Consider the following 23,055-nt stretch of genomic DNA (forward strand, 5'->3'; position numbering starts at 1 on the left):
AAATTCAGTTCATATGCAGACCTGTTTTTACCTTCTCTGATCAAAGTAGTAACCTTCGGAACAGGTTGGTGTCCCTTCACACTGGAACTGCTGTCAACCAAACAGCTCCTGAGTCAATCAAGAGCTGTTCTAATGCACTGTCCATGTGTCGATCAAATCCAGCAGCACCTCACACAGCTCCAGAGTCAGTTCTGGGGGAGAAGAAACTCCCTGCCTGAGAGTGTCTTGTCCTTGAATTCCACAGGCAGCTTGATCCTCTAGAAACCATTTCCATTTTATGTATCTTCTGGGCACTGCTGTCCCCATTAGAATGTTTCTCTGACATCACCAAAGACAGGATGAGTATTTCAGGTGGGTCCTGTGCACCCACCTTCCAAGACAGCTAACATTTCATAGCAAGGGAGTAAATGCCCTCAGGTGGAAATTCTCTAGTCCGAAGTCCTGGCAGTTGTTGCTGGGAGGTGCTCAGAGGCGTTTGCCATAAGCCCCAGGAAATGCTCCACGGAAGTACGTTGAATCTCCCCACGTGGAGGTAAACTTTCTGGGGACCAAGACAATTGCCCGCTGCCTGTGTTACTTTGGATGAATCACATCCCTTTCCTGAGTCTCAGTTTTCTCTTCTCCAGGTGACTGCCAGTGTTCCTTTAAAAAGTCTATGATTGTCAAATTATCCAGTCCCAGCATCTTGGAGCTACTGACTAGGGGCAGAGAAGGTCACTGTCCTCACTTTGCTGTCAACCTCTACTCTATTCAAACACTGTGCTGGGCTCCTTGGATCTAATGGAGACCAGAGACAACTGACTGGTAGGGGAGACAGGAGTTACTGACACGGAACAACTGGGCTCCCAGCTAAACCCCACCCTTAAGCCTGGAACTGCAGCCCTTAGTGAAAACAGGTGACTCAATTTTTCTTCCAAATGTTGCTTGTTTGGACTGCCACATCCCTATCCTGTGCCCATAAAAAGACTTCAGCTGGCAGAGTAACACAAGCAGCTGAGCATCGGGGATACAAGCGGCTGAGTGGTGAGCAGGGCAGCAACTGGGTGTCGGAGACTGTGGATAGATGAGGCTAACTTCAGAGAGTGCAGTGTCAGGGAACGATTGCCTTCTTCCTGCACCATCCCCTTTCCAACTCCCCATTCTGCCAAGAGCCCCATTCATCGCCCAATACCTTTCTCTGCATATACTACCCTTCAATCCGTTCATGTGACCTGATTCTTCCTGACGCTGGACAAGAACCTGGATGCCGAGAGGGCAGGAGCTTGGACACTGCTGTGGGGCCGCACAGAGCCTGCTCCTGCCAGAGAGGAGCAACTGGCCGGTTCCAGCATTCATTCCCTCTGGTTCCTGCACTCGCTCACACGCTCCCTCTCTCAAGGAGTGGCCAGAGGTAGGCTGAGTGAAAGGAGCCACTCCAATTCCCACCCATAAAGAGGGTCAAGGGAATTATCCCATCTCATTAGTAAATAATTGCAGTATGAATGTGTATGTACAAACTGAGCTCAGAGCTCTGAAAGGAAGGATTTTGTTCTACAGGACCATGTAACACAGGAACTGGATCTTGACCGAGGAGGGGTGGGTCAGAGGAGGCATCACTGGAGCAGAGACTTGAGCTGTGATTTGAAGGATGAGCGGGAATTACCACGTGAAGGGTTTGGGGACGGGGTGAATGTTGGAAGCACCCCAAGAAGAGGGAGCAGGGTAGACAGGCCCTATGACAGGGGCCCTGCTTGAGGAGCAGCGGGAAGGCCCATGTGACTGGAGCACAGGGTGTTTAAGGGGATAGGATGAGGTCAGATGTAGGTAGGAACCAGATCACATGGCACCTTGTAGAACATGCTAACAATTTGAGTATTCTTTTTTTTTTTTTGAGATGGAGTCTCCCTCTGTCACCCAGGCTGGAGTGCAGTGGCACGATCTCAGCTCACTGCAACCTCTGCCTCCCAGGTTCAGGCGATTCTCCTATCTCCGCCTCCCGAGTAGTTGGGATTACAGGTGCATGCCACCATGCCCAGCTAATATTTTGTATTTTTAGTAGAGATGTGGTTTCGCTATGTAGGCCAGGCTGATCTTGAACTCCTGACCTCAGGTGATCCACCTGCCTCAGCCTTTCAAAGTGCCGGGATTATAAACATGAGCCACTGTGCCCAGACTTGAATATATATTTTTTAAAGCCATTCAAATATTTTCAAAAAGAACATGACATGGTCCAGTTTGCATTTTGAAACACTGCTCTGACTAAAGTGTGGAAAACGACCTGGGCATGGGGATTGGGCATGACAGATGCAAGGAGACAGTTAGGAGAGCCCTGATGCAGTCCAGGGGAGAGAGGCTGGGGACAGGGACTAGGGTGGTGGCACGAGATGGAGAGAGGAGGGTGGGTACAGGAGGCACTCAGGAAATAACATCCGTAGGACTTGGTGAGGATTGGGTATGAGTGTGAGGGAAAGGGAAGTTTAAAAAGGAACTTTGGCTGGGTGCAGTGGCTCATGTCTGTAATCCTAGCATTTTGGGAGGCCCAGGTGGGAGGATTGCTTGAGCCAGGGGTTTGACACCAGTCTGGGCAACATAGTGAGGCACTGTCTCTACAAAAATTTAAAAAATTAGCTGGGCCTGGTGGTGCATGCTTGTTCTTCTAGCTACTTGGGAGGCTGGGGTGAGATGATTGCTTAAGCTTAGGAATTGGAGGCTATAGTGACCCGTGATGGTACCACTGTCCTCTAGCGGAATGAAGCCTTGTTTCAGTAAGAAAAAAAAAAAAAAGGAACTTGGCAGGGTCTGTAGCACAGGCATCCACAGTCTAAGAGAGGCAGGACTCCTGGTAGGAAAGGTGGCTGGAGGAATGGGCTGAGAAAAAGCTTTGGAATGTTCCCTCAGATCCTGGCTGGAGAGTGGAAACGGCAGGTCTCTTGTTCCAAGACACCAAGCGAATTAAATAACAATCATAAAGTGCCCTGGAAATCTGAGTCTTGCCATAAATAATAAACAAGGACGTTATACAAATAACGGGCTTTGCAGCCCCAGTGGAAGAAAACACATCAGTAAGAAAAATGGAGTTAGAAAAAAATGCACCCCAAAGCCCCAACTAACAAAATGACGGTATTAGCCAACATCCCGGGGGCTCAGCAGGCAGTGGAGGAATGGGCTCAGGAAAATGACTGCGGCCCTTAGCGTGAGCCAGACTGTATGGCTGCAACAGAGTGAGAAGAGCTGCCGGCAGCAGGGAAGCCCGCTCACCGCTGGGTCTGGTCCCCAGGCCAAGGACCCTGGCCTCCTGCTTCCCCTCTGCCCTGAAAAAAGCACAGCTCATCCCGCAGGCCTGCCAGACTCTTGCCCTGCCACCCAGCGTACAGCTGATATGACCTGAGTTCACCCTTAATGACAGATGGGAGAAAGAAACACGGATCCACCTTCAGAGGCTCCCAAGGAAAGCCAGTCCATTGACTTTTTTCTACTGGTTCCTTTGGTGACCAAGACATTTAAAATTATGGGATGGGCTGTGAGAACAGGGTGTGGGCTGGGTGTTGAGAGCCAAGATAGATTTTTGAATCATCACATTTTAAAGACATACAGGTCATCTTATGCAACATGATTCCATTTTGCATATGAGAAGGTTGAGATCTGAGTGTCTAGGGACTTGTCCAAGCTCACACAGCCTGCTCCTCACTCTTAGGTGCTCCTCCCACTACACATCCCAGCTGAGAGGCACCTCTCTTTCTATAGGCAGGAAACAGTAGATGCTTTAGACTCATTTTTTTTTTTAAGTTAGTGTATAAGGGTGCAGAAAGAACAGGCTCTCACGCCATCATAAAGAATTTTAGAGCTGTCAGAAGAAGCCAGATTCCCAACCTCCCAGGGCTCTGACTCCCCTGTAAGGCTTGGAGGTGAGGACAGGTGCTGCTGGCGAGGGGCATTTGCACACAGAGCCTGGACTGGGACCATGGTGCTGTTCAGGAGCTGTGGGCCATACAAGAGGCTGCTAGTTATTTATGGAACCAGCCTTCCCCTTCCCGGGTGCGCCAGTTCTTCCCACAGAGGGCTAGAGGTCTCCAGCAAGCAGAAGCTGCCTTTGCTAATCACTCACAAGTGTTTCGCCCTGAAAGATGAAAGGGACAGCGCCCAGAGGCATTTCTGCTCTCCTTTGCTCTCTTGAAGCAGCCATCATTGCAATGCTGAAAGTCCAGGGAAACCGACACCCACCCTGATGGGCAGCCCGAGAGGGCACCAGTGTGAGGGAGTAGAACCCTCCTGTGCAGGACCCCCTTGGCCCCAGGGGGATGGCTGAAGGGGAGGTCAAAACTTGGGTGCCTCTGCTTCTTCCCTCCTTTAAACATCCTCTTCCTCATTTCCCTTCTCAGGACTCCTGTGGCCTGCCAGCTTTTCGGGTTCCCTAGGAATGGCCTTCTCTGTTTGTGTCCCTCACTCCAGGTCTTCCCTGATCTTCTGCATGTCAACTCAAGTTTTCCCTGTGTTCTGCCCTCTCTTCTCCCTGCCTTGCCACTTTCTCTCTTTCCAACCACCCTGAAAAATGAAACCAAGCTAAAGTGTTAGAGGCTTCCCCTCTGCTCATGGTCTCAGCCTCCTCTTCCTGAATTCCAAGACCCCTGGGTGCCTGGAGCCCTGGGCTGTGGTCCTGGCTCTTCCAGCCACTTCCCATGGGCCCTGGGCAAGTTGCTGCATGCTCTTGGGCCGTGCTGAGTTATTGGGTTGCACTGTTATCTCTGGGGTTGTTGACAGTTCTAACAGAGGAGCTCTGAGCTCTCTGAGACAGGCAGAGCCCCTTTCCTGATACATGTGACAGCTTTCTACTTGGCCTGGGAATAGGATCAGGTCTGGGGAAGCCATGTGCTTTGAGAAGGTGAGTGGTCTGGATCTCCAGGAGGGAAACATCATAAAGGGGGAGGGCCAGTAAGGGGAGGTGAAGGGTGTGTTCATGTGTGCACACATGTGGGTGTATATGTGCATGTGTATACATGTGTGCAGGTGTGTGCATGTGTGTGCATGCATGTGTGCATGTATGCATGTGCATGCAGGTGTGTGCATGTGTGTGTGCATGCTCATGTGTGTGTTGGAGATGTGACTGAGGAACCAGTGAGAGCAGGCCGGATCTACTTAAAGATTCCCTAAGAGCATGGGCTGGCAGTAGGTGGGGTTAGGAAGGAGAGCTGGTACAGAAAGAAGGGTAACTGCCCCTGGGGAAGGCCTCCCCACCCAGCCCTCCTTCCGTGGCTTGCCTGGACCCTGCCTCCCAGGAAGGGGCTGTAGCACTGGAACTGGAAGAAAGCCTGAGAGTGAGCACCAAGGTAGACTCTAGGAATCACCTAGAACAGGGAGACCGTTTTGTGGAGTGTTCCACATTTGTCTGCTCTGTCTGAGGTGCTCCTTTTCAAGACCTACCTGACACCTGCGGGGGACTTTGTACATTCCTCCATTGTCACTCAGGGCCCTAGTTAATTACCTAAATGAAAGTTGAGCGACTACTCCCTGTGTACAAGACACTGGGCGAAGGCCCAGGGAGAGGAGAGGAAGGAACAGGAGTCTTTGCCCTCCTCCAGCTGATTCTCTAGGTGAGACTGACAGCACATGGGGAAGCAGTCCAACAAATAATCACACATCATAATAGCTGCCACTTGATATGCTCACTGGCTGTTGTGATGAGCACAGGGTGCAGGGAGAGGGGTGCCTGTGTAATTTAGGTAGGTGGAAGGCAGGATCTCTTTGTGGAGGTGACACACACTGAGATGTATTTTTACTGTGAGCTCTTTGAGGGCAGGAAATGTGTCGTACTGTACTTCTTCTATTTTTTTTAGATGGAGCCTCACTCTGTTACCCAGGCTGGGGTGCAAAGGCAGGATCTTGGCTCACTGTGGCCTCTGCCTCCTGTGTTCAAGCAATTCTCCTGCCTCAGCTTCCTGAGTAACTGGGACTACAGGTGTGCACCACCATGCCTGGCTGATTTGTGTGTGTGTGTGTGTTTTTAGTAGAGACGGGATTTCACCATGTTGGACAGGCTGGTCTTGAACTCCTGACCTCAAGTGATCTGCCTGCCTCGGCCTCTCAGAGTGCTGGGATTACAGGCATGGGCCATTGTGCCTGGCTTGTGTCTTACTTTTATAGCTCCAGTGCTTAGAACAATGTCTGGCACTTGTGAGAAATTGGTATTATTTTTATGGTATTCAATAAATGTTTGATGAATAACTGAATGATCACTCATCAGCAGTTCCTATATAAAGCACATGTGCTTAATCACAGGAAGACAATGATCTCAAACAAATGTGATATTGTTATGGCTAGTCTGTCTTCATTTCCTCCTTTCTTGCCTGCCCTTTGTTGATTTTTGCTCATATCTCCTTTTGATGGCTCAGTTGTGTTGAGTCCACACAGTAGAGAATACACACGCACACCCACACATACACTCTCCATATATTACCAACCACCTCCATTCCTGCAAAGACTGCAGATTCTATCCACGAAGCTATTAAGCACTCCCAAATAGAGCAAACCTCTCATTGACTATCACATGCCTCCTTAAATGATCTTTGAATAGCATTTTCTTTTTATTGCTTTGTGTAGTTTAATGGCACCAATTGCGATTACTCTAACTTATGATAAACCCCAGATCTATAAAGCTCCTGTTCATTCATTATTTTCCTCTCGCTCCTTCTCAAGCTGTTATTTTTTGGAATGTAGTGAGGAGGGAGGAGTGGAGAGAGAAGAAAATAAAAGGACACCAAATTAACAGGAAAACAAATAAAATAGGGAAGCACTTCTCCCTGGGTGACAGGCACCCTATTAGATACTGTTAAACAGAACAAATATGCTTTAATACAGCACAAGTAGGTCTTTTATATTTATTCTAAATGGGAAATATAATGATCACCAACTTATCTTTAAAGGAAGAAGAAGCTAATTGTTCTAATATCTCACTAATCCTAGCAACTGGGAGAAAAATAATTGTTTTTCACTATTATACCAATTGTTCAATTTATACCAAGGTGTGTTGTGTAGCATGGACAGAGATTTCTATTTCTTGATCTATGTCATGGCTGCTATTCCATTTTAATTATTAATATGTGGAAATTATAATTATTTTGAGTATTGGTATGAGATAATTATAAATATAAAACAGCTTCATATGCTTTCTGGTGCTCTTTCTTATCTGCAGACGTGCTGGAGTTTGGGTGCATGAGCTTTAGAGGGAGAGAAACGTATAATGTGGTCCTTAGGGTAGCAAGGCTGGCTGTAGTGGAAGCAGAGGAGCCTCCTCCCTCCAGGGCCCTCCCTCTCCTTCACCTCTGCCTTCCAGCCCTCCAGAGCCAAAGCTGACCCACCTGTGTGTCTCTCCTTTGCCCCACTGCCTCTCCCTCCTCCTACCTGTCTGAGTTGTTAGTTGAGATTTCTAACTCATCACACATGTTGGCTCAGCTTGCATCCCAACCCCTCATCTCCTCAGCCATCCAGAAGCTGAGGTCAGACACCTGGAGCTTTGGGTTTCAAATCTAGCCCAGCTCCTGACTTTTTTGGCTTCCCCAATCCCTACAAACCTCTTTCGAGTTTCTCTAATGAGCTTTGCCAGCAAGAGAACATGTCTATTCAGCACCACGGACAGAGGCACGCTGTCAGTTCCCACAAATTAGAAGTGACTGCCCAGCAGTCTTGTCAAGGTAGTGGTGTTGGGGAGGGAAGGGGAGGCTGAGAAAGAGAAAAGTCAGTAAAGGCAACTGACTGGCAGGACACAGAAAATGCGGCCCCCAACTCTGGCTGTACTCAGTCATGGAGTTCCTACAAATGGGAAGTAGCTTTTTGATGCTCTTGGCTTCTTTCAGGCAGGCAGCAAATGGGGAAGGTGATCACTTCCTGTGCTTAATTGTGTTGGCCTAACTCTTGTCAGATTGTCACCATGATGGGTACTGGAAACAGGCCCCAGAGCTGGCAAAGTCTCAGGCATGGGGAACGCATGGGGATGTGGGTGTTGTGGTCAGGGTTGGGAGGAGAGACAGCTGAGGAGCTTGGAAAGAGGGCACTGAGACCATGCTATGGTCATGCTCTGGGGGTAGAGATGGTAGAAAGGAGCTGCCTCCTTCACACTGGAAGGGGGAATGAGGAGACATGGGCCCCGGGCCCTGGAAGGGGAGGGGTCCAGCTCATGGCAAGCATGGCTGGTGGGATCCAAGGCTTCATTTGTCTGACTTTAATGAATAAATGGCATCCCCAGTCATTGTTTATCTACTTTTGAATCCTGACAAACAGCCTGTGGCATCTGATGGAAAGGGTTATTAGCTGCATGGAGACAGATGGCTAGGGATGGAGAGGATTGGTTCTTTATTACAGCAGACCCGTAAGTGACAGCACTCCTTCTCCCAGCCTCCATGCCAATGTCAATACGTTTCTCAAGCCTTCAGTGACCCAGTGAAGCCAGTGCAAGAGGAAGACAGAATGGCCTGTGAGTAAGAGTGAGAAGTAGGGTCAGCGGAGTTGGGAAAAGGGGCAGGTTTCCAAGGGTAAGTTCTTTGGGAGTAAAGACATTGCCTTATTCTTCTTTAGTATTCTCCTAAGTGCCTGTATAGTGCTGTTTATTCAACAGGCATTCAAGAAACATGAGTGATGGAGGAGGCAGGTAGAGAGGTCCGGATTAGAAATGAGAATAGGAGCAGATTTAATTGGGCTGGCTGTGGGGTGGGGTGAGGAAGAAATGGTAGGAAAGAGAGAGGAAGAGAAGTAGGGGACACAAAGGGAGAAGGGAAGATTGCATAAAGAAAATGCTCCTGAATAAGCATCCTGTGTTTTAGGCATTCACTATGCTTCCCCACATTATTGAACAAATGGCTTCATGGAAACAAAACTGGTCTTCCCACTGTCCCCTTCAGAGAGGTCCCAGGTTCTTATTCCTGGTTCCTCTGTCCTGTGGCTGTAGGGGATAACTTCCTCCCTCCAGATTACCCCCGGGACGATGGGGAGGTTCTCACTGACCTTCATTCATTCTCCGAAACTTGTCCTTGGCCATGTAGCCCAGCACCAGACAGCATCCTCTCTTCTGGAGGCCCAGCTCTGGAAGAGAAGCACAGGTGGGTGAGTTGGGAATGGGAACAGGTCAGGCATTAGGAGATGCCCCTCTGCAGGGGCCTGTGGAGCTTGTTGCTCTTATAAACAGAGGTACTTTTTTGTTTAGCCAACATTTATATGGAACTTATTAGGTTGCGGGCATAATTTTAAGCCAGCAATTCTTCATTTTGATTTTTCATAACAACCCTGTTTCCCCATTTTCTATCATCCCCATTTACAGATATATGAAGTTAGTGGCATTGGATGAAAGAGCTAGCAGGTGGTAAAGCAAGAGCTTTGAACCTAGGCAGTCTGTCTCTGAGTCCATGCTCATAACCATAACTCTGGGTTTTTGAGGCCCTTTGTATCTCAGGCTTGGGGACTATGCTCAGATCAACTTGGGACTGTGGCCAGACCTGCCAGGGATGATGCAAAATCTACCCAGTGGTGTCTAGGATGAAACAGTGCAAGCAGACACAGTGGGTGACTCAGGAGGATGAAGAAGTGATCGTGTGAGTTTAGGGCAGTGAGGTGACAGAGAAGTTAAGGTATAGGCAGAAGAACTCTTTCTACCTTTTAGAGAGGATGCATTTCTGGTGTTAGAGATTCCTGTGCCTTCCCATATCAAGGCCCAATTTAGCACCATCATCAAGCACTTATGAAGTGTAGACTTAGAGCACAGGGGTCGAGATAGCTGAGGACACAGACTCCACAGGGCTTTGACCCAGTTGGAAAAACAAGATGGAATAACAATTCCAGGTAGCAGATGCAAGAGACAATTTTTTAAATTTGTGCAGTATTTTGTAAATAGTGTCCATTGTGTGTGTGAGCATTAAATTGGAGTCCATCTGCCTTACAAGAAGACAAGCTTTCCACTCTGGTATTTGTGCTTTTATCCTGATTTGTCTTAAGCACTTTATGGGTTCTGAAGCAATGGCCCACTCATTTTTTTGACCCCCTCTACCCCCAAACAACCCCCTGAGGTGGGCAGGTGGGCCACTGCAACTGATATTACGCAGACGGGAACACTGAGGTTCAACCACGTTAAATGACTTCCCATGATTGTATTAGACCTCCACCCCACCTTGTAGCATACAAGTCATACAAATGTGACAGCTGCCACAAACTTGGTAAATAGATAAGGAATTTGGTTTCTAGAAGAGGGAATGTGATTGCAGCTCTACCCGGCCCTTGCCAGGATTTCTGGGCTCCTGCCTGCTCCTTCCTTTGGTTTCTCAGAGAAAGAGGGTCCCAATGAGTGATGCATCACAGCACCTTCTCCCACAACACCGAGTGTCTCCCTGAACCCAGCCAGTCAGTGTCCAGGCTCGAGAGGTTAGACAGAGCGGGTCATTCCTCTTTCTCCTTCTCCATCCACCATCTGCAGCCCAGGTCCACCCACTAAGCATAGCAGGATGAAAGGGAGTGCAGGGCCCATGAGACACAGATAAGTCAAGCTCAGGGGCTCCTGCCCTAGAGAAAAACAAAGCATGGCAAGAGGTGGCAGAACGCCATGGCCCAGGGAGGTCGCAGGCTTTGATCTCCTGATTCTTTAAAGGGGTTTATTGACTATCAGTAAAGAGCAGAGAAGCAGATCTGAGGGCACTGTTTCCAAAGGCACTCACTTCTCTTCCTTCCCCTCCACACTGGCGTCTGAAGGCTCAGCCAAACCGCCCTCACTTCAAACGGCCTTACATCTTAGGCGCCCAAATTGAGGATGTTAAGTTCCCTCATTCAAGGCCTTGGCCCTTTCTTCAGGGGCTCCTGCTCTGTCGCGGGCCTCATGGATCAAAGCCCCTTTGATGTTTACTTACTATATTTGTGGATTCTTTCTGACAACCACCTTCAAGAGGCAGGAATGCAGCCTGCCAGGAGGGGGCCAGCGGAAGTACAAGCTGCGAGGAGGTGCTGAGCCCCCTGGAACAATAGCCTCTTGAGGGAGACTGTATTGAAACCTCAACATGCTGACGACAGGCAGAGTTAACCAGCCCATTATAATTGCACACACATTGTTCATCATTAGAATGATACAATTGCTGATGATTCCCATTATATTTTTGCCATTGACTTCTTATGCCCATCTAAAGCACATCAGCAATGGCTCCTAATAAGAAAAGGAGTTTGGGCTCCTGGACTAAGCCCCAACTCAATCCAGGAGCCTGGGAGGGAGGCAGGGGAGCGCTGAGTAGGAAGGGCAGAAGATGCTGGACGGATTTAGGCCAATGCTCCAGCTGGTCTACTGGACTGTCACTGAACGCTCAGGCAAATGGAAAGGCGAACAATTCTTCTACAGATTTAGAGAGTGTGAGCAATCTGTTGAATCTGGATTATCTCAGTTGGGTAGAGAACTCAATCTCTCCTATGCCACATACTAGGACACCCCCCAGGGCAACTGCTTGAGGAGAGGCTGTGTGGACAAGCGGTTATGATATAATAACTAAGAGTCTCACTGACTATGTTTGATTTTTACAAATGAGCAGGAAAAGAAGTTTTAAAAAACCTGATTAATAAAAGAAACTGAGAATGAGGCAATTTCTCAATGTATTTGGCTCATTTAATTTGACACGTGTGGGTTAGTCTTAATTATTTAGGCTGCTACATTACAAGGCGCTAATAAGCACACTGCAGAAATTTATTAAGTGCGAGGGCTCTCTGACTGAGACTTTGTAGAGAAGTGGGGAGAAGCTACTGGGATCTTTGCAAGAACGAGCAGGTTGGAGGATGAGTGAAGTGAGAATTAGTTGTCCATATATGAAAATCTGGGATGTCCTTTGGAGAGATTTGCAGAGGTAAATTAGAAGTCGTTTGGTTCACATGAGGAAGTGTGCCAGCAGGGAGTGAAGTGGGGGAAGGGAGGAGAGGCTGGAAACCCAAGTGGAGAGGTGAATATTGTCCAAGGTACTAACAATAGAGAGAACCAGGAGGAAGCTGGAGGCAATTGCTTTGGCTTGGGGAGACTCCACCAAGCCAAACTAGGTTATTAGGAGAGAGATGATAGAACATGACAGAAAGAACAGGAATCTCTCGTTTTGAGGTAGACCAGCCACCATCAGACTGTCACCTTCCTTGTCCCATAGCATGGAGATGAATGGGAGAGTCAGATCACAGATGCCCATTTTGGAACTGTAAGATAATGGGGTCTTTTCCAAGTAGGCTTTGGGGGTGCTGTCTTTGGCTTTATCTGTGGCAGAACCACCCAGATACTCTAAAAGTGGCTATGGAAAAATAATTACCATGAAAGGAGTTGGTCCTGGCTTAAAAGGACAAAGAAGTCCACAGTCACCTGCAGATGGGGTAGTGGAGGGCACTGTCCCAGGAACAAGGAAGGTTTAGGAATACTGCCTGTGCAAGGAAACATGGATTGGAGCAGGGCATGTTTCTTAGGGAGAAGAGAAGGTTGCGCCCTTGGGAAGTCCTGGTCTCTGGCCTCTAAGCAACAGAAGTGTTAGGACTGTGCCTTCTCCTGCTCTGAGCCCGTAGGACCAAGCACAGTGCCTGACACATGGCACTCACTCAGGAAAAGTCTGCTGACTTAATGAAAGGGCTGGTTACAAAATAAGGGGCAGCGAAGTGTTCCCTTTGACTCAGGTCAGAATGGAAATAAGTGGGCTTCACTGTAATACAATGTTTTTAGGTTAGTGGAGGTTGGTTGTAGAGTGAATGAAACTTGTAGCTTAAAGAAAGAGAAGCCTAGAGAACATAGTGGGATTTCCTCCTGGGAGGAATAAAAGGGGATGGCTTTTTAAATGGGATGGGTTTTCTTCCATTTCAGAAGGTGCAGATGGGATGTTTTCTAGCCTTAGAATTTCTTCATTCTTACTAGTAATGTAGTGATACAGTGGTATTATTTCATATTTGTGGGATACTTATTTTTTAACGATGCTGTCATATTCCCGTTCTTTTTAGATGCTCACAGTAAGTAGTTCTGTGACATAGGCAAGTCAGAAATTATTTTCTCCATTTTGGTTTCACAAATTGAGGCTCAGAAGTAAAGTGACAGTTTAAGGCCAATGCACTAGTAGCAATAGTGCCCATGCTGGAACCCACGGCTGATTTCTGGCTTGGTTCTTAGGGTAAAGTACAGGGTCACAGGGCTGCAGATGCTGCAAATCAAGACAAACCAGAGACTAGAGCACAGATCAGTGGTGTGGGCTGGGATGGTGCTATGGGTGGAATTCCTCACTCTCCTAATAACCTAGTTCTGCGTTCCCCTCCTGCACCAAATTCATACATCGAAGTCCTAATCCCAGTCCCTCAGAGTGTGCCCTTATTTGGAGACAGGAACTTTGTAGAGGTGATCATGTTATAATGAGGTCATTAGGATGGACCTTTATCCTATGACTGATGTCCTTATGAAGAGGAAAATCTAGGGATAGGCACATATACAGGGACACGCCATATAAACTTGAAGACAGCCATCTGCAAGCCAAAGAGGGTGCCTGGGACAGATCCTTCCCTCCCAGCCCTCAGAAGGAACCAACTCTACTGACTTTGGACCTCTAGGCTCCAGAACTGTGGGACAATACATTTCTGTTGTTTAAGCCCCACAGCTGGTGGTGCTTTGTAACAGCAGCCCTAGCAAATGAATACAGACAGGACAGGGAGGAGTGGGTCTTCTCTGAGGCCTCGCAATTTCCACTGGCCATGGTTCTCTGGAACCCACCCCCTAGGGCACAAAGCTGCCTTCGGGGAGCAGCATCACACCCTGCTAAGGAGACCCCAGGTGACTGGGGAGCGGCTACCAGGGTGGGTGAGATCTGATGGGGGTGGCGGCTACAAGAGACAGGAAAGAGGGAAGGTGGGGAGAGAAGGCTGGTTACGTGTCTCACGCCCGGCACCCAGTGGCAAGCTGGAATGCCATTAGTGTTCCTGCTTCCAGGGTGAGGACCGTGTTGGCCAGGACAGCAGTTGCTGGTTGCCCGGTTGCTCTGTTCAGACACTAATGTACCCTCAAGTAACTGCAGATGGAGCCAGTGACAACGGACAGGCACCAGCCTCTGCTACCGCACCATTTCTGAGGCCATCAAGTGCATCTGGATGGCTGCTTGTGGGAGGCCTTCCTGTCCTGTCCCCAACTTGCCCAGTCATAATAGTTCAGGTGTGCTTGCTAAAGACTAACCTCTTCCCACCTAAAGCTAGTAGACTTGAGCACATCCCGGGAAGCCTATCAAACAAGAAACAGAGTATTATTGGCAGGCAGTTTGGTGTGGCTGCAGCAGAAGGAAAAAGATGAGGCAGGAGATCTAGCCAGGGACCAGATCCTGGAGCAGCCAATGAGCCTCACCCAGGAGTTTGTGCTCTCTCTTAAAGGAGGTGGGGAGCCACGCAGAATGCTAGGCAGGGGAAAGACGGGTGAGGCTTGCATTTCATAAAGATCCCTTCAGCACTGGTGCAGATGATGGATGGGAGGAGATGAGCTCAGAGAAGGGAGGCCGGCTGGGAGACTGCTGCCATATTCCAGGTGGGAGATGGTGGGCTTGCCTCTCCTGCTTCTTCCTGCTCTCTGAAGATGGCCAGAGATCAGAAAGCAAGGGAAGAACCCTCAGTTTTATCCTGGCATTCATCCCTGCCATGCTGACACAGAGAGCAGGGGAGGGGCTGAGAAAATAGCTCCCATTCCCCAGACAGTGCCTGAGATCATCTGGAGGAGACACCAGCTGGGCTTGGTTGGACTCACAGGGAGGCCACATGGGGCAGGGGAGGCTTCAGAACTAACAGAGCTGGCTGGAGCTGTGCTGCAGCACTTACCAGTGAGCAACTCTCAGGCTTCTCTGAGCTTTAGTTTCCTCACCTATAAAACATTGATTCTAATAGTAAGACCCTCCTCACATGATTCATGTGAAAAGCAAATGAGCTGACACATGGGCAGAAGTGCCCAGAATGAAGTACCTAATAAGGGTGAGTTCAATAAGTAGAAACAAAATGCCAAAGTGTGGTTTAGAGATCATCAAATTCTACCCCCCTCCTTTTTTCCTTTTTCGGATATGAAAGTGGAGATGCAGAGAGGTGGAGTGAGTTCTCCACGGAGACATAATGAACTATTAGGTGGCATACTTCCCAGGTTAGCATGTAGCTACCAGTGACATAGACTGGAAACGTGAGGCCAGTCAGGAAGACCAGCCACATGGGAGACGCCAAGGGACCAGAGGGCTTGGGAATGGAGAGGAAATGATGAATCAGAGACATTCCAGGAAGAGACAGTGGTGCTAAGTGACAGAGTGGGTGAAGCAGAGGAAGAGGGCAAGGATGACGCCAGTGTCTTTTGTTGGACATATTGGACAAAGAGTGATGTCTGTATCAGAGTAGGGTGATGACAAAGGAAGGCTATTAAGTCACAGGTGATAATGGTACATTTCTGGACTTCCTGTGTTCGAGGTGACAAGGTTCTAAAGTGAAGAGGACTTGGATGATCATGTGAGAAGGAGTTCCAGGCTAAAGAAATATTTTTAACCAGCTGCATTGACCTCAGAGGGTAAACATTTTGTTGGGGGAAACAGCAGTTGGATCCCATGGGTAGACTCTGCTACAAGCATTAATCCTGCCCCTCTGGAACCAGGACATATTAATGTGACTGGTATAAAGTTCAAAGCACAGACACTCACAAAGAGGCCACTAAGTGCTAGGCACTATGTGCAAGAGAAAAAAACAGTAGGCAAACTTTCTAGCCCAAAGATACTATAATCCAGTTGGCTATACAAGACATATACTTGTGAAAAGGTAACTAAAAGTCAGAGACAGGTAATAGTTTGGTAAAGAAAGTCTTGAGGCAGCACACAAGTTATTTCTGCATGAATGGCAACTCTTACTGCAGGAGTAAGAGAGGAAAAGAGAGCTTCAGGCTGTGGGAGGCCCTTGCAAAAGGCCTTGAAGGCTGGAGATTGTCCCTAGTTTCGTCTTTGTTTTGGGTGTCTACCAGTGGTCTCTCTCATTGGTTATTGTCTATCAACAGCCATCAGTAGCCATTCTGCCCAGCAATGCCATGCTGATTGCAGAATCCTGGGGTCTCCTGTTTGGAAAGTTTTCACTTTGACTGTGATAACTGCTTTCTGCATCGGTTCTGCCTACTCCTATTTTCAGCATAATTACTCACATCCCAGGCAATAATGATGCCCATGTATCATGCAAAGATCATAATTTTCTGATCAACCTCTATCATAAAGAGGCCTGAAGAGTGGAGGAGCAAAGGTATATTAATCCTGACTAGTGCCTGGCCCTGGACCTCCAGGACAAGTGATAAATGTTTAATAGCCCAATAATACCTGTTTTATAATTTTTGGATCTCATTGCTTGCTAATTCTAAGTTTATTAAATAACTATAAACTTTACGTTGTTGTAAAGACATAATTGTTACTTCATTGCTTATTTCATATGAGTTAATTATACTAGAACCAAGTTTTTCCCCATTCATATTAAGTATCAATTAGTTGTTTTAAACTATTGATTTGTATTTAATTAACTATGCTATTACATACCAATTAAATTCATATAAGAGGAATCTGAAACAGCTGTGGTCTTAAATTAAGTTTTTGAAATAATGAGTTCTATAACATTTCATGTCAAGTTATTGTCAGTTAGGAAGAGATGACAGTCATTTGTGATAATTCCAAAAAGTTGTTGTGACCCACCAGCCCCTCTCACTAGCTCCCGCAGGTAGCAAGTTTCCCTCACACACCTGCTGATCACATGCCGATCAGCACCTCACAGCTTGGTAGGCAGTGGAAGTGCTTAACACTGTAACACTGGGGTAACCCTTTGCCAGCCCTGCCTTCTCCAGCCTGCTCCAGCCATGCCATTATTTGGCTGGCACAGCTCCATCCCCCATGTGGCCAAGGTAGGCATTATTAGCAACTCCTCACCACCAGCTGTGGGGTCTAGAATGATCTGTGCTGTTATGTCTCAGATCCCGTGTGCCTGCAGGAAATCTACATGCCTGTGTGGTCATCTATCCTTTGGCTTCTTCAAATCTCTGCTTACTGGCTTAAGTCTGTACATCTCAGGTGGGAAAAAAGATGGCAGACATTTGCTGAGCCACAATGGGCATTAACTTTTCTCATCTTATTTCACCCTCACAACACCTTTATGATCACAGATGTTATTCTCCTTGTTATTTTGCAAGAAACTGACATTTTAGAGGAGTGAGGAGTTTGTCCTGAGTCCCACAGCTGGTGAGTGGTGAGGCTTGCCATACACCTGCCTCTATGTTGGTGCTTGTTGGTGCGTCATGCCATGCTCTGTCTCCATTCTCTGTGAGATTTGACTCCTAACTAATTCGGAGTCTCAGCCCTTTGGGCTGGGTTTTCAACACCTTGCCTAGCTCTTGTCATCTTTCTCTCCTTGGAGGGTTCCTCCCCTACCCTCAGACACTGCCTGGGATCTTTCTCCCAACTGATGAATGGCCTGGAATTCCAACACAGCCATCAGCTTTCTCTGGGGCACTTGGCCATCAACATGGGACCCAAGGTTGGCGGAGTTCACCCCACTCCTCTGTACACCGAAAGTGGGACACTGGTTACTCCCTTTGGAGGCTGGGTGCAGCCCAGCCTTGCCCCTCTCCCTTGGCCAGCATCACCAAGGGTCTGCCCACCTGGGACCAAGTTCATGTAGTTGACCATCACAATGAAAGCTCCCATGTTCTGATTGTTATGCTTCATTAGTCTCTGGGCTAAGCACTTTACATGCCTTACCTTCTTTATTCCTCATCAAAACTCTATAAGGTAAGTGCTGTTATTATTCCTATTTGACAGAAAGGAAACTGAGGATCCAAAAGGTTACATAACTTCCCCAAGGTCACATAGCTAGTAAGTGCTGAGGTTAGTAAAGCTAATCATGAATGAGATTCTTTGGACTTCCAGTATAATCCCTTTGTGAGAGGGGTGGAGGGTGAGGGATGTTAAATAATGTTGGTTAAATAATTTTATGGCAAACAGTTTTATCCCATGTACAAGGATGCCTCAGCCCGTTTCTGACTTAAGGTGTCTAATCCCAGTGAGTTACTTGCTAGGTGGGGGAACAGAGAAACAGGATCGTGAAGGCCATTCTTGTCCTCCAGTCTGTCTTCCACTCACCCTGTGAGGAACAGGAGCTGCCAAAAGCCACATGCCTGAGGGCTGTTAGACTTTTCCTAAGAGCAAGTTGGAAGTGGTGACTAGTGTTTGAATGGGGCCAGATGCTTGACAGCTGTGTGTCCTACCCCTGGGGAGGCTCAGCCTGGTCCATTCAGTCCGTCATAGCTGGGAGGCCACGCAGGGAAAGGCATCTCTGTTTTCCTTATTTCTAGAAGGACCAAGAGTTCCCGAAAGACCAAGACTGAAGGCAAAAAGGAGGCAGGCAAAGTCCCGGCCTGCCTCCAAGTATTCCCTTCCCCAGCCCCTACAGTTCTTTTGAAGCCAAGATTTTGCAAAGCCAGAGACCCAATAAGAGGTTATACATACAAGATTGATTTGTGAAATTAGTCTTTGCACAGATTGGCGAATGTGTGGATTATTAGCTTTGCTGCACAGGTGAGGCTCAGGGAAGTCAAGCAATTTTCCTAAAGTCACACAACTGGGAAATGGAGGACCCAGGATTAGAACCCAGGCCCATTTGGTGCCAGAGCCCAGGCCTGCTGTGCCCTTCTTCCAGGATGCAGTCCCAATGTCATGCATACAGCCCAGCTGACCAGCAGAGACCCCAGTGGGAAGAGGGGAACCCCCAGCAGTGCTGCTGGTGGAGTCACGGCATCACTGTCAGGTGGTCAGGAGCACTGAGAAGCCCTGTGGGCATGAGGCCCCTGGAGAGCTCATTTCTCAGGGACTGGAGAGGCAGGGAGGTGGGGTGAAGTGGGGAAGTGTGGAGAGTGCCTGCCTACTTGGTGTGCGGGCAGCAGGGGTGGGGCTGCTGTTTAGTGATGGGCTTACAAACCTTCTTGTCACCTATTTATGGCCCACATAAAACTCTGAACACAGAGGATTAATTGAGAGGGTCCCAGAAGGGCCACACGCTGACTTTAAATAATTGATCACTGGAGTCAGGCAGGAAGGTCCAGCCCTTGCCCTCAGGCCCCTCACATGCTGCTGAATGAGTAGGGGTCGGGGGAGATGTCTGCTCTCATTTGGCACAAGGGAAGAGGGCAGAGAGAGAACAAAATGTCCTGCGAGTAGGGAGTGCAGGGTTTTTAGGGGTGGAGAGGGTGGGCTAAGGTCCAGTGGGCTGTGAATGCCCCCTCCACATTCTGGGTGGAAAAGCAGCACGGGAGAGAGGCCAGCGGACAGCACGTCCTTGCCCCCAGCCAAGACACAGTCACAGCTGCCTGGTTCACAGTCCAGTGGGCATGCCTTGCCTCGCGGGGTGGGTCCTGTTCATCCAGGAATGCTGCGCACCTTCACTGGGGTGGAAGGAGGGAGGGCTGTCCAGCTCTCCCTGCTGTCTCTCCTCTCCCACACGTTTCCGCAGAGAGGACTGTCCTCTAGGGCACTGTAACTTGGGCCACCTTGGGAGCTGAGGCCAGTGAGAAGCAGAGGACGAGGAACTGGTGCCATCTCCCCAACAGCAGAGCCAAGCCCAGGCAGCTACCCGCTTCCCCCACCCACTCCAGCCCACACAGCAAGGAGGGAAAGTAGGTGGTGGGGTTAGGAGAGGACCCAGAGGAAAAGGCGGGGAACCCCGCTGTCCTCCCATTACTGAAATCCTCCTTGAGCCTTACACACCCCATTACGACGCTGTATCTTATAATTAAATTGAATCTGCCAGTTACCTCTCAGCACGGCAGCAATTCAAGCTCATTGGAGGCTTTCTATGTTTATTTTCATTTATTTATTTATATAGTAATTATTTATCTAGCTATCCAGATAGCTGGATGGAGGCCCTAGCCCAGTGTTTCTTTTGTCTTCAAAAACAAGAAAGCTCAAATGCAGTCTCTCCCACTTCAGGTCAAGACAGGAGAGGAATAACAGAGACCACAGGGTGGCAGTGGATCCACGGGGGGACCTCTTGCTGGGGGGATATGGCTGGGACAGGGTTAAGGTCAAGATTGCAGGGGAAGCTTTGTCTGCCTGCCAGGCGTGGCCTGGATCCTGCTCCTGATTCTACCCATTCTGTTCTTGTCAAAGATACTTTATGGAAACTCCACACATTCCAGAAATCTCCATGGAAGCCCCTTACAGGCCCCAGACCAGGAGCCTCATTCTGAGGGACTAGAACATGGGTTGCAGAATGTGGAAATCAGGTTAATTGAGTATTATCGGCAACTAACACACCTGCAGATCTTTGCAGTTGGAGAAGCAAGTACATGTTCTTCTTTAACCCTGAACATTCATGGAGGACACTGAGGATCAGAGAGGTGCCACAACCTCCCTTGCTCAAAATCACCCCGCTGCTAATGGCAGGGCTGGGATTTGACCACAACGCTTGGGGTAAAACCAAACTCCCCCACCTCCGTCAGAGCCCCAGATCCAAGCTGGTGGCCCAGCAACAAAAATCAAAGCTCCTTTCTTCTCTTTAATGATAACCTTTCCGCAGTGAGGGGGCAAAGGAGAGCATGATGGCTTTGAGCACGGAATCAACCTCAAACAGATCCAGGGGAGTGATTCGGCGCCACCAGCCATCACTCAATAAGAACATGAAAGTTTATTTACCACGAGGCCAGCCCAGTGGGAGGCAGATTGCTAATAGGCATGCCACAGACTGCACAGACCCTGCACGTCAATAGCTGAGCCCCAGAGAGCTGACTGCTTTTGGGGTTATCCGACCTAGCAGGCCCACCAGAGCAAAGGATGAGGGTGGCTGGGATAGTGTGTGCTTACATGTGTGCATGCATTTGGAGAATGGGAAGGAATTCCAGACTTGAGATGGCTCCTTAGACTTAAATCTCCCTTGAAGAGAAAATGCTGTTTATGCACCACTTCCACCCTTGCCTACATACTCCTGCCAACCCATTCATTTGGTTATTCATGAGCTGCTTAATACTTCTTGGAATAGGAAAGAATGGTACCAGAAAATACCTGGGTCCACACTGGCAATTCCTGGGTCTATTCAGGAACAATCATGCTTACAAGGTTTTCGGTGCACATGGGAGGTGGAGATCCGTGTGCCTCTGGGACCTATTTACCCAGATGAACCACTGGGGTTCTTGACTCAGGCTCTGTCAGTCCACAGGGGGTGGTCACGGCAATGTGGAGGAGGCCGGTGGCCCAGGGCCTGAGCTACAGGAGAATTTATACCTCTTGTTCATCTGGAGAAAGTTCTCTGGACAGAGGACACAGTGAGGGAGCCTGGTTTAAAAGAAAGGGGCTTAAGCTAAGAAGCCCAGGGAGTAGGAAGTTCTATGCTACTCTGGCTTAAAGCTTTGGACAGTTGGGGCAGGTTCTCTCTTGGCTCCTGAGGCCAAGAGAAGCCAGCCTAGGAAGGTTGGACCATTGATCCCACAGCCCTGGGGCCTTCTCACACAGTAGTGTGGGCATCACAACCACCTCTTAGCTCTTGATCACAGATGTCCACCTTCAGTCTCCTCAATGTGTACAATGGAGAGGTCTTGGGCTGCAATGAGGACTGGAGATAATACTGGGAGGTAAGGGTAAAGAGAGGTGTGTTCCCAAACCCTGTCTAAATGTATGGAACCAAGGCTGGACACGTCGTAAGCCCCTATAAATGGTACTTAGTTAGAAATATAATATATTATTAGAAAGTACAGGGGTATGCTAAAAGTCCAGAAAATAATAAGATACTCTAAGATTAGCCTGAGAATTCCAGTTCTGTAGCTTGAATAGAGACTGCTATGCTGTTGGAGTTAATACCCATAGCAGCTCAGGGAACAGCTTTGTTCAGCTCTCAGAGAAAGGGGCTGCCTGGTGGCTGTCCTACTGGGGCTGCTGTTCCTTCTATCGGGGATTCTCACACCCCTCTCAATCATCACATTTCATTCACAGTTCAAGAGCCCCCAAGAAACTCCTCTGTGTGTGGCCTTCTCTACCCCTACCATTGCAGATGGGCATCCCGTCCTCTGGGCACACCCCAACTGCCTTATTCATACCTCTTCATTCATTCATACCTTTGCTATGAGACTGCCTTATAGATGCAACCATGGTTTTGTATTTTTGCTCCACCCCTCCCAGACTGTGAGGTGGGAACCATCTCTATTAATCTCTAGAACCTGGCACAGGGCCTGGCACATCGTAGGCACTCAGTGCACATGTATATGTGACGAGTGACTCCACAGACAGGGATGACCTACTCTAATTCAACAGATTAATATTTGATTTGGCACTGTGTGCCCCTTCAAAATTCTGGGGGCCAAGGTGAGGGCTGAGGTCTGAGATCTTCTCTGCTGGTTTGAGAATGGGACTCTGAGCAGGGCTCCAGCCTTGCTCCTTCCTCCTACCTTCATTTGTCCTTCCTTTTACAGAACTATAAGTCAGCCTCAAGTATGGGTCAGCTTTATGTAGTTAACCTTCCAGTCATTCAGGTTTTTATCTTTGAGTTTATTCTAATGTCATTCATTCATTCTCATTCATTCGTTCAAGGATAGCTCACTCTGTGTCAGTTCTGGCTGTTATGAATATTGTGATGAACAAGATAGACAAGAATTTTTGCCTTCCTGAGCTTCCATTTTAGACAGCCTCTATTTAGGTCCTTTCCCTTACATGTAATTTAGTTGTAGGAAGTTTCCTGTGGGCTTGGGCAAATTATTAAACATCCCTGGACCTCAGCATCCCCAAAATGCTCTCACCAAACCCTATCTCAAGCTGGCAGTGTGCCACCCACCACAGCTTGGCCTTGCATGGCTGGTGCTTGGTACCTCTAGTTGGTTTGAATGTGGGTGCACACGCATGTACGAGTTCATTAATTTGCTTCCTTTCTTCTCGGGCACTTAGATTTTTGATGCACACTGAGAGGGTCCTTTTTAATCAGCTGAGGAGCAAGGGATTCCTGAGCCACAGATGAAGCTCTCCCTACTGGAATGCAAAAGGAAGGACAAGAGATGGGCCTTTACTGAGATGCTGCTACGTGCTGGGCACTTTACACACACGGAGTTCTGCC

At 48.4% G+C, this 23,055-nt stretch overlaps 1 protein-coding gene across 2 annotated transcripts in view; it reads right to left on the bottom strand.

Moving 5' to 3' along the window:
- KIRREL3 (kirre like nephrin family adhesion molecule 3) overlaps positions 1 to 23,055 on the bottom strand; it is a 578,853-nt gene that overhangs the window by 128,738 nt on the left and 427,060 nt on the right. For both annotated transcript variants that reach the window (XM_050755683.1, XM_050755682.1), the window contains exon 2: positions 8,971 to 9,048. In XM_050755683.1, coding sequence (XP_050611640.1) covers positions 8,971 to 9,048 — 78 coding nt within the window. The remainder of the gene's footprint in view (positions 1 to 8,970; positions 9,049 to 23,055) is intronic.

Source organism: Macaca thibetana, chromosome 14, assembly GCF_024542745.1.
Source record: "Macaca thibetana thibetana isolate TM-01 chromosome 14, ASM2454274v1, whole genome shotgun sequence".
NCBI lineage: Eukaryota > Metazoa > Chordata > Mammalia > Primates > Cercopithecidae > Macaca > Macaca thibetana.